At 35.1% G+C, this 12,057-nt stretch overlaps 1 protein-coding gene across 1 annotated transcript in view; it reads left to right on the top strand.

Moving 5' to 3' along the window:
* LOC115210605 (transcription elongation factor SPT6) overlaps positions 1–11,584 on the top strand; it is a 40,125-nt gene extending 28,541 nt beyond the window's left edge. Inside the window, exons 27-37 of the mRNA XM_029779211.2 lie at positions 2,467–2,615; positions 2,887–3,027; positions 3,889–3,995; positions 4,806–4,894; positions 5,017–5,132; positions 6,343–6,465; positions 9,157–9,317; positions 9,528–9,718; positions 9,950–10,015; positions 10,159–10,307; positions 10,595–11,584. Coding sequence (XP_029635071.1) covers positions 2,467–2,615; positions 2,887–3,027; positions 3,889–3,995; positions 4,806–4,894; positions 5,017–5,132; positions 6,343–6,465; positions 9,157–9,317; positions 9,528–9,718; positions 9,950–10,015; positions 10,159–10,307; positions 10,595–10,945 — 1,643 coding nt within the window. The 3' untranslated portion in view covers positions 10,946–11,584. The remainder of the gene's footprint in view (positions 1–2,466; positions 2,616–2,886; positions 3,028–3,888; positions 3,996–4,805; positions 4,895–5,016; positions 5,133–6,342; positions 6,466–9,156; positions 9,318–9,527; positions 9,719–9,949; positions 10,016–10,158; positions 10,308–10,594) is intronic.
* Positions 11,585–12,057: the final 473 nt, after the last annotated feature.

Genomic DNA, 12,057 nt, shown 5'->3' with positions numbered 1-12,057 from the left:
GACCTAATCAGTTTCAGTGTGACATAAGTTCATTGTTTCTAGATGGATTGTTTTCACCATAGTTTGAAGAATTATATCAACTCTCTGTAAAATCTGTATGCAAGTATAAAATGCTTAACCATCATTTACTTATGATCTTTTCTAGAGTTGTATTGTGCTCCTGAGCAAGTCGCTTAACCCAATTTGCCCCTTTCTACCAACAGAAACTTCTTTTACCTCACAGTAAATTTGTTAGCAGGAGGTAGATCATCTAGCCATATAAAAACAGTTGTTCAAGGAATGTGGAATTTAAAAAATTTTTAAGTAGAAGCTGCTTAAAATAGATCAAGTTATGAAGATTATCGAAATTGCCACAGTGATGGTAATACAAGCTAATTAGATAGAATATAATTTTAATTTGTACCTCAAAAGTGTTCTTTACACCCCAGGTCAGACCTCTGATCAAAAGTATACCTGCTGTGACCATTGCATCTTTTTTGTGTTCCTAGGACTATAAGTTCTGCATGATGTAATTAGGTTGGTAATAAGAAAATTAACTGTTTAGGTTAGATATGATATTGTTACGGTTGGCTAGGTGCATTTCTGGTGACCCACATAGGAATAATGGCACCATGATGTCTGGTGAAATGTGACGGGTTCTTTGTTTAGTGGGAGACTGATGAGTTTTGGAAGGACCTGTGACCTCGTGCGGTTGAGAAAAGGGTCAGGAGAATGTGAAAGAAAAGGGACAGATTAAGGGCTGAGAGCAAATAGAGATAGAGTATAAGCAGTAAGGGACGGATGGAGAGGCTAAGAGTCTGGCAGGCGATAGAGATTGGCAGTAAGATCAGAGAGCAGATAGAGAGGCTAAGGGACAGTAGGCGATATAGATAGAGTAAGGAATGAGATAGCAAATAGAAAGGCTATATGAGGGAGTTGAAGCGAGGACAGGGACGAAGTGAGGTCTTGGCAGTCGTTGAGCGGTCGTCGAAGAACACAGACGGATCTTGCGGTCGCTGGCCGGTCCTCGAAGAAGACAGACGGACCTTGGATTTAAGGAGCAAGCGTTGGAATTCTTAGGAGCAAGTTGGATGCGAGAAAGCTTGGCGGCACAGAAGGGAATTAGCAGTATTGGGAGGAATGGGACACTGGCAGATTCAATTAGGAATTGAGGTATGTGTTTGTGCATTGATATGTGTCACGGTGTAGGTAACAGTGAAAAGAACAGTCAAGGACTCTGTCGATGTGGTCGATAAAGGACATTGTGAAGAAGAGTAAAGGACTTGTTGATTGTGATGTTTAGGAAGAGACTTTAAAGAACTGTTGTCTTGGGACGTGTACTCTTGAATTGTTACATGATGTTGTATTATGCTTTGAGTTGTACTCTTGAAATGCTGTTGTATTATGTATTGAGTAGTCACGTGCATGCTTTGATGTATCTTGATGTTGTAACAATTGTAATTGTCGTATAAACTGTTGTTTGAATATAAGCCAGTGTTGCCAGTTGTTGCCTTGCCTCTTTGGGTTGTATCTCGGGTTGTGCCTCTGTATCTCTGTGCTGTTGAGGTTGTGGCGGTATCTATCTGTATCTCCTCTCTCCGCCTCTTTGGGTTCCGTGGCGGAACTTGTGTTAGCCGTTCGGGACGGGCGACGACGGGTGATTCCGTAACAATATGTAATAATCATCTCAATGAGTAATTTAATGTATAAATGGGAGTTGATCAAAGCTTTGTTTCTCTCTTTGTAGTTGAAGCCATCACAACTTGATCATGTGACTGTAGTGTAGGAGTTAAATCATTGTATTTTGTAGGTCATTTATTTGTTGGTATTTGAAACAATACCAATGAAATTTTGCCGCTTTTGTCATTTCATGAAGAGAACTAATCCCTGCTTACTCTTATACTTAAAACACTGCATCATTAATTTTGATTTCCTGCTACTAAATAGTATATTTGTCTTGATCATGTTAACTTTCAGACATCCAATTATTGTAGCTCTCATTGATTCTACCTATTTCTTTATTACTCACAAGGGGCTGTATAATCAAATTGCAACATGCAGAAGTTGTGATCATCTATTGTTGAACTCTTTTGTAAAGCAGTGGGGCCATTCCATTACTCTGGAATCTTGTAGAAAAAGTAGAATACCAGAAATTGTTACAACTGCTATCAGTTGAAAAAGAGACTGAATACCAAAAACATTAACTATTACAGACAACTATGAAATGTGATTTGATGAATGATGTGTGAATTGGTGGTGACATGTACACGCAGCACTGGTAGATTTGGTGAAACTGTGTCAGATTTGAGAACTTTGAGCCTTACAGATGTATTGTGATACATTGATACATAAAACGATATAGTCTAAAGTAACCAGCTCTTTCCATTCAACCTCAGAGAATGACCATTGAAATATTGATGAAGCACTTACGTACATACACTCTCACACATTTGTTACATGAATTATATTTGTATTACATCTTCATAGGAAAATTAGTCCTTTGTGGTGTTACTGGTATTGCTCGGAAAAGGCCCCAAGGTGATCAACTGGATGAAGCTAATCCTGTTAGAAATGAAGAAACTGGTCTATGGCAATGTCCTTTTTGCCAGAAAAAAGATTTCCCAGAGTTGAGTGAGGTAAGGATTTATCATTTCATTTAACATATTTCAGATTGATCTTCCTCTCCCTCCATTTAAGATATACTACGTAGATATTATGTTAATGTTAAAGGTATTTTATGGGATAACTGATTTTTCATTAAATGCAGGTGTCATTTTAATGATTTCAACATTTTTTTAACATTGTATCCATCATTAATTTTTATAAAGGTATTAAAGATTCCAGTAAAAGTTTAACTGCTAATTCTTCATAATGTTTTTTTTTTTTACTTCATAAACTTATTTCTAGGTATGGAGTCATTTTGATGCCGGAAATTGTCCTGGATCTGCTGTTGGTGTCAAAGTCCGGTTAGATAATAGTGTATCTGGATTCATTCCAACAAAAATGATAAGTGATAAACTGGTTACTAATCCAGAAGATCGAGTAAAAGTAAGTCTGTTTTACTGTATATTGCTTGACTTAAAGTAGATTAGAATATGTTTAAGACAAACCAAACATTTGAGGCCTTTGTGAATCTGTCAGTATAAGATTTTTGTGGTTATATTTATTGGCAGTGAGTTTAATGTCTGCTATAGAAGTTCAGTTACCATAAATTTGCAGAATCAAACATTTTAGACCTTGTTCTTTCTCTGAGATTGGAGCAAAAATAGAAGTGTTGTTACTTGCTGAAAAGTGGACTTGAGTTCATTGGGATGGCTGCTGATGCAGACAGTTACTACCTGCCTTGGATTCCACAATTGACTCAAGTGCTTACTGTGCTACGTGTACTCTGTGTTGGCACCACAATGAAATAGGTTTGATTGTTAACTTTTATAGGAGGTTATGTGAACATGCCAATGTCTACTGATGTGATTGTGCTATGATGTCTTGTTAGGGTGCAGTCTCTCATCAATAGTTAAAACGCATTGATATTCACTGTGATATTTATGTTGATTTATTGGTTGTATTATATAGAAATAGCTAGATACAGCAAGATTAGTGCTTTTATGTAGAATCCTGTTAGTTTGTACATGTTGTAAGAAAATATTTAATGTTAACTACATCAAAGTGATGTGTGCAGAATGTATAAATGTTGAGTTAGTTTTTCTGTCCAATGAAACTCCTCCTGTAAGACTGCAGTGTTGCTTTCTCTTCATTTACCTATTTGTTATTTCTTGCTTACTTTCTTCATAAGCTACCGTCATACGTTTCTCTTGTCTGCTTTCAAGGTCACATTGTAGAGTTTTGTATTGTATCACACTTCCTGGTTACAATTTTTTCAAACCTCGTCTATTTTCATTTATCTTTTAGATTGGTCAAACACTTCATTGTAGAATTACAAAGATTGATATCGACCGATTTCAAGTAGAATTGACTTGCAGGTCCTCTGATCTTCGAGACAAAGAAAACAACTGGAAGTAAGTAGCTTTATTTCATTTAAAATTTTGAAGATTGCTAATAAGCATTTCACTATTTCTTTTAATTAAATTGAAAGCATCGTCAAGAAATTAATTTTCAAAAATATTCTTCTAGAGATTGTGAAAACTAAAGAATAACCCTTTGAACCTGCAAGAACACTTTAGAGGGTGTGATTTTTTTTTTCTCTTTAGGCTATAGCTTGAGAAGGCACAAAAGTAGGCAGCCATATTGTTTTACCAAGCTGTAAACACAAAACCATATGGCCACTTGCTTTTGCATCTTCCAGAGGTCTAGCCAAACAAAATAGTACCAGCTAAAGAATACAGGTTCAAAAGGTTAAGCATTTCAATCATAGGATAATCATCTATGAAATTATACCCACACACACAGGTGCAGTTAAATAGTGCTTTTATGTAGTGTCCTGTTAGTTTGTACATGTTTGCTTCCCAACCACATGGTTCAAGTTCAGTCAAGCCCTATAAAAGAACTCGGAAGTTTGGGCCTCCCAACCAGGCTTTTTGTGATATCCTTAAAGCCGGAACTTTTCAGCACCCCCTCATATGTGTGTCTGTGTCACCTTGTCTTGACATTGCATGATAGTTGTAAATAAGTGCCACTGTCATATAAGCAATATCATTCATTTCTAATAATCTGTGAAAACATATCTGGCCTTGGGGAAACACTACTTTGTTTTTGATTAGAGAGAGGAACATTTTAACTAAGTGGTTAATTTTTTCTTTTATTTTATATTGTCTTTCTTTCTATAAAGAATACTATATCTAATTCAATTTATTTTTTATATTTTACAGACCCCAAAGAGATTTATATTTTGATTATGAATCAGAGAAAAGTGATGCTGCAAAGGAAGAAGAAAAACGGAAAGTTCAAGCTCGACAAAGTAGATATTAATTTTGAAGATATCTTATTTCTAAAAATATGCAAAAATAGCTTTTGTTTGTTATTTAAATTTTATAGAAATTTGTTTGTTAAACCTGTCTACTTCACCTTTTCTTCTTCTAGCGTACATTAAACGAGTAATTGTACATCCAGCGTTCCATAACATAAGCTTTAAAGAATGTGAGAAATTGATGGCTAACTATGACCAAGGTGAAGTTATAATACGTCCTAGCAGTAAGGTAATTCGTGATTTCTTATTTTGTGACTAATAACACAGTATATGACAACTAAAATATCATTGCTCCCTGATATTAACTTGTGCTAGAAATATATCTGAGATTTATCCTGATTGTACCCTTATAAGCTTTATTTTATTGGTTTATGTGTTCAGTTGACATGGACATTTCTATTGACCAATTAAGAACATGTTGCAATTTATGATAGTAACTTTTGGCATGCAATTTAGTTATCTAATTTAAATAATTTCTTCCTCTTCCTCCCATTCGTTTTTTTTGGGGGGGGGGATATATCCACATGCTACATAACTGACACAAACTAAATGCAAATTTGACGGTTTTTCTCCCTCAGAATTTTGAAAATACTAAATGGACGTTTCTGTTTTACTGTAGATGGCATGGACATTACCATTTTCTGTCAGTAATAGTGAAAATGAAATTAAAGAGGAAAAAATTTTAGAAGTAAATGGCTCACTCAACATTACATAACCAGTTTTCAGGTCTCACACAAAATTTAGATGAAAATACAATTTTTAAAAATACTTTTCCGTGTAGTATTACCACTAGTGAAAAAGCACTATTTAACCAGGTAATATGGAAAAGAAAACATGCAAAAATTGTTCAAAACAAGAAATATGTCAAATATTTAAATATAGAGATTTTTTTTTTCAACTATATTGCATGGTTAAGTTTTACAGGAAATATATCATCAGTTAAGTTGGGAATTTTTTCTTTTTTAAATTTTTAGAAATTTTATTGAAAATTTCATATTGTATTAAAAGATGATATATTCTCAGTTGAACAGTCAGTTTTATAGTAATTTAATCGGCTAAGGAAATTTTGATAAAATTGAAGCATCACAAAGTCCACAAGATGTTTATTAGTGAGTGTCATTTAAAATCTTCTTTAAAAAGTGGATAGACAGCTCCTCCTGTAATTAAGACTTTTATGGCTGCAAGAGAAATAAATAAAGCTGTACACAGTGTAAGCAGAGGGATGAAAAGTTTTAAATTTTGGTCCTAGGTCAGTTTTACTCCTCATCCTTTTGGACTTGATAAACTGACTACCAGTGATATTCTAAAAGTTGATTCAATTTCGCATAAATTTGTGTAACTAGTGAAAAATGATTAAAAATTACACTTTATTAATCTTTGAGATAATCGTTTTGTATGTGTAAAATTTTAAAATTGTACTCTATTTCTTTCTTTCCCAGGGAGCTGACCATTTAACTGTTACTTTGAAAAGTGCTGATGATGTTCTACAACACATAGATGTGAGGGAAGAAGGAAAGGAGAATGCATTTAGCTTAGGGCGATCTCTCTGGATTGGAAACATGGTTAGTTTTGAATGTTTTCTCTTTCATCATCATTATCATGATTTAACATCCGTTGTCCATGCTGGCATGGGTTGGATGGTTTGACTGGGCTGGAAGGCTGCACCAGGCTGATTTGGCATGGTTTTCTATAGTTGGATGTCCTTCCTAATGCCAACCACTCGGAGAGTGTAATGGGTGCTTTTACGTGCCATTTGCATGACATTGGTATCTGCTACAGCTGTGATTTTGCTCATCTTGATGGGTCTTTTCAAGCACAACAATACCAAGGGTCTTGGTCATTGCCTCCATCAGGCCCAACACTTGAAATGAGCTCGGCCACCTTGCCTCCATGAGGCCCAACACTTGAAAGGAACTCGGCCATTTTGCTTCTGTCAAGCCCAATGCTCAAAAGGAACTCGGCCACTATGCCTCCATGAGGCTCAACACTCAAAAGGTACTCAGCCACTTTGCTTCCATGAGGCCCAATGTTCAATGGTTGATTTTTTTTTTGCATGCTACCAACATGAGTGCACTTGGCTTGACAGGTCCTCTTAAGCAGAGCACCTTACCAAAGGTCTCAGTCACTACTCATTGCCTCTGTGAGGTTCGAAGGTCATGTTTCACCACCTCGTCCCATGTCTTCCTGGGTCTAACTCCACCACAGGTTCCCTCCGCAGTTAGAGATTGGCACTTCTTTACACAGCTGTCCTCGTCCATATGCATTGCATGATCATACCAGCACAGTTGTCTCTTTTGCACACCACATCTGATTCCTCTTATGCCTCACTTTTCTGTCAAGAAGCTTACACTCTGTTGTGTATGCACACTGACATTGTACATCCTGCGAAACATACTAGCTTCATTTCTCTCAAGCCTACACGTCCTCCGCTGTTATTGCCCATGTTTTACTACCATGAAGCATAGCTGTTTGTACACAGGCATCAAACAATCTGCCTTTCACTCTGAGAGATAGGCCCTTTGTTGCTAGCTGGAGTAAGAGCTCTCTGAACTTTGCCCAACCTAATCTTATTCTCACAGTTATGCTCTCGGAGCAACCACCTCCACTACTAACCTGTTTGCCTAGCTATCTACTACCTCTAACTTGCTCCCCTGGCAGTTGATGGAGTCTTCTTTCTGCACATGTTCAGCATTTATTATGCCTGTGCACCTTCCACATACAAAAGTTAGTTTTTCTGTTAACCTTCCTTTGATGTTACTGCACCTTTTGTGTGTCCTAAGTTTACACTGGGTGCATCTTATGAAGTTTTTACCTACACCTTTTCTACAGATTGAGCAGAGCATCTACCTGAAGGGATTTGTGATTTGTTTGCCTTCCTATTTACTATGACTGGTTTTTGCTAGGTTAGACCTTGTTTCCATACTTGGAACTTCTTTTCTAGCTCAGGTAGTGATTCAGCTATAAGAGCTAGGTCATCAGCATAGAGGATCTCCCGAGTCAGCCTGTCTTGAATTCCTCTGTTATTGCCTGGAGGACTGTGATGAACAAGAGGGGGCTGAGTACCGATCCTTGGTGAATCCCTACTAGTATCCTGAATTTTTCGCTGTACTCATTGCCTACCTTCACCTTACTGGTACTGTCCATGTACAGGGCTTGTACGGCTCTCACCAACCACTCACCTATCCCTAGTTTCTGCATTGACCACCAGATAACAGATTGGGAGACTGTCAAAAGCTTTCTCCTAGTCAACAAAAGCCAAGTACAGAGGTTTATCTTTGGCTAGGTATTTCTCTTGCAGTTGCCCTACCAGAAATATAGCATCAGTTATGCTTCTCCCTGGCACAAAACCAAACTGCATCTCATCTAAGCTCTCTCCCTAATTAGTTGGGCTATAGCTCTCTCCGCAACTTTCATCATCTGATCCAACAATTTGATGCCTCTGATTATTTCTATCTAAAGCATCACCATTACCTTTGTAGCAGTTGACTATGGTACTGGTACACTAGTCATTGAGTATGACTCTTTCATGAACCACCTGATTTACAATAGGGGTGACTAGACCATAACCCACATTGCCAGATATTTCAAGCATCTCAGTGGTGATTCCTGATGGGCTGGGGGCTTTCCCTGTCTTGTTGAAAGAGATTGTTTATAATACTTTGCACTATAATGCATTATAATTTTACATTGAAAGGGAATCTTACGAGATTAGGTTCATAAGAATTAGAAAAGTTTGAAGTATTCTGCCCGAAGATAAATTTTTATAGGATATGGAATATGATTTTCATTACACAATCCATGTTTTTACGTGTCAGGGCATGTCTCCCATATTTCTTAAGAAATAGCTGCAAGAGAAACTGACATTATGATGATGATACACCTTAAAATTTCTTATTTAAATCTTACCACTACGTTTTGCTCCTAATATTACACAGACAATCAGTTTATGATAAGGCTTCACTCTCTTATAGTTGAGTTGTTAGTGAAAGGAACATTACTTCATAGTCGAGTTTGTAAATTTATGCTATAATAGAAATGTCACAGGAGCATTTCTGTTGATGTTAGCAATGTAAAGAACATAAATGGTTTGTGTGTGTTTGTGTAAATCTAACATAACCACTAAGGTTGCTTAGAATGTGATTTGAGTGAACGATTTAAATATTCTAAAAATTTAAGGTATTTAAACATTTAAATCTTCTAATTGACTGGATAAGGCCAGTTTTATAATTCTCTATTTCTTGGAAATTTTTCAGGAATTTGAAGATTTAGATGAAATAATTGCCCGTTATATTCAACCAATGGCATCCTTTGCACGTGACATTATGCACTTCAAATATTATAAAGAAGGTGTTAGTGCAAAAAAAGATGTAGTTGATAAATATCTGATTGATGAAAAGAAAAAGGCACCCTCTAGGTAACTATAATCACACCTTTATACTTAAGTTGTTCTTAACAATTCCATATACTGTTGTCATTTTTATGTTATTGTACAATGAATTGCCAGTATTTGGCTGCTATGACTACATCTATCAAAGATTAGAGTATATACAAAATATTTTATTTGAAAAATATAGTTTTCCAATTTGAATTAAAAGGAAAAATAATGAACATATTTCTTCTTCAGGATTCCATATGTATTGACTGCTTCACCTCAATATCCTGGAAAATTTATGCTTTCATACTTACCAAGAAACAAACCCAGACATGAATATGTTACTATTTTACCTGATGGATTGCGATATCGATCACAGACTTTTCATTCATTAAATTCCATGATACGTTGGTTCAAAGAACACTTTCGAGAACCAATTCCAGGTTAGTTGCTAACTTACTTAAATTTTCATGTTTTCATTGCTGTAAGTTGGTTTATGGTATTTGTGGCGTAGAAAGATCAAGAGAAACTTAAGAAGTGGTTACTTTGGACTTAAGATATAATCATGTATAATCAACAGGAAAAACAAAAAAAAAACATGTGACTAGGTAAATAGAATACTTTTATGAAGAAGATTTTGTGCAAACTTCTATATTAATATTTATCTTTTACAGGAACTCCGTCAAGCAGTTCTAGAACACCTGCTCCATCGTTTACTACACCTGCTCTGAGCATGCAAGGTATTATATTTCAAATTTTTATAAACTATTTTTTTATTAATGCAAATTATATTCCAATTACTTTTATGAACTACATGTTGTTATATAAATTATAGTTATTGGACTGTATTCATATGTTTCAATATTGTGTCTATAATCATTAGGTGTAGATGCAGCAACAATTCACCGAGCTGCAGCTGGTCTTCCAAACAATATTTACAATACTCTGGCCCAAGTAGCTACTGGAACCCCTCAGCATATTGGAAGCAATTCGAATTACACTGGTGCATATAGTGGTGGCAATTATTATCAGGTGAATTTTTATTTCATATCTAATAATTTACAGAATCTAATTTTATTTAGAATATGTAAATTATTTAATATACCAAACATTTATTGTAAATAATAGTCATAAAAATTAAGATTGTCTACTGATATTACAGTTTGTACTCTTTTTACATTATTATAAGTTTCAAAAAAGGTTTGTATTTCTTTTGAAAAGTTATATTTTATCATTTATTTCAATATATAATTTTCCACTAAATTTTTTCATAATCTTAGTTTATATCTTAAGAAATAAAAATTTCTTTTCTCTTTTAGCCTATGGCCACACCAATGATGACTCCAATGTTAACTCCATCATACCACAGTCAAACACTGCAAGCAACACCAGCACATTCATTGGCTACACCTTCTTATCAGCCTACTCCAAGGTCTGCTATCTGGCCTGGGGCCACACCAAGTCGCACTCCTCAAAGAACACAACCTCGCCCCACAACCAGTAGTACTGATTGGGCAAAAGCTGCCGAAATGTGGGCTAAGAGAAAACAAAGTGGTGCCTCTACTCCTAAACCAGGAACTCCACGGCATGGCAGCAGTCCTGCTGTTAGATCAGTTTCTAACACAACTGAAGGGACTGGAGATGCCACACCACTTATTGATGAACGCTAGTTAATATAGATTTTTTTCTTTATTAGCTAACGGAAATGGAAGACAGTAAAATTTACTTTCCTATTTATAGGAAATCTTTATATATATCCTTTAATATCACTTATTAACTTTGTTCTTTATCATCTTGTGTTTTTTTGCTTTTAAATGATTTCATCTGAAACTAGAAATGTTTTTGCTTTTTATTTTCTTTCGGATTTTTACCATTATTATTGTTTATATACATAATTTTTTCAATTCTAATTTATTCTTCTGAGAATAATGATAGCAAACTTTCCTTAAGAAAATTCCTGATACTGCTGTCATTACTACATCTTGCATATATCAGCAAAAATAAAGTGATCATGTCTTTATTGATTGGATTAATCAGATAAATGCTTGGGTTCAAACTATTTTTCTTATTAATGCAAATTATATTTCAGTTACTTAAGTATTAATTAAAAGCAAAATGCCAAACAAAATATTCCAGTTGTTTTTAATTTTAATGTAAGTCAAATACCTCAAGTTATATTTTATTTTATTTTAGTTATTTTTAGCTGAAGATGTCTTTGAAAGCAAGTTTGTAACTAAATTTATTTGTTCACTGTCTGCTAGCATGTCTTTGTTTTGATTTCTGTAAATAAAACCTTTGCTCCAATCAAATATTTTAAAATTTTATTTTGTTATTCTATTTGAGAAAATCAATGTGCTGAAAGTTGGCACGTAGGTCCATTATAGTGAAAACTCTAACTTGCCAACAGACATTGAAATATTGCTAGCGAACAAAGGAAATTCATAAATACTACAATCGTGAGACTGATCTACCTTCTGTGAAAATATACTTTTCCTCAAAAAAGAGAATTGGTGTGTGGATCAAGAATTAGAACCATTAATTGGCATAGATGATTACTAGGAATTTCTGAGAGAATCGATTGTATTTTTAAGGATGATGCAACAAGTAACAATTGGAATAGTGCCAGACAAAAAAATACCTTGCAGTATTTAGTTACATTCTTATATGTTCTGAATCAAATCTCACCAAGTTTTGCCTTGCCAGTCATAATCCTGAGGTTACTAAAATATGTGCTAGAATAAATTAAATTGGTGTGCTCCATTGTTAAAATCTGTGTTCTTGT

The sequence above is a fragment of the Octopus sinensis genome, linkage group LG1 (genome assembly GCF_006345805.1).
Source record: "Octopus sinensis linkage group LG1, ASM634580v1, whole genome shotgun sequence".
Taxonomy (NCBI): Eukaryota; Metazoa; Mollusca; class Cephalopoda; order Octopoda; family Octopodidae; genus Octopus; species Octopus sinensis.
This window is presented reverse-complemented; position numbering and strand designations above follow the sequence as displayed.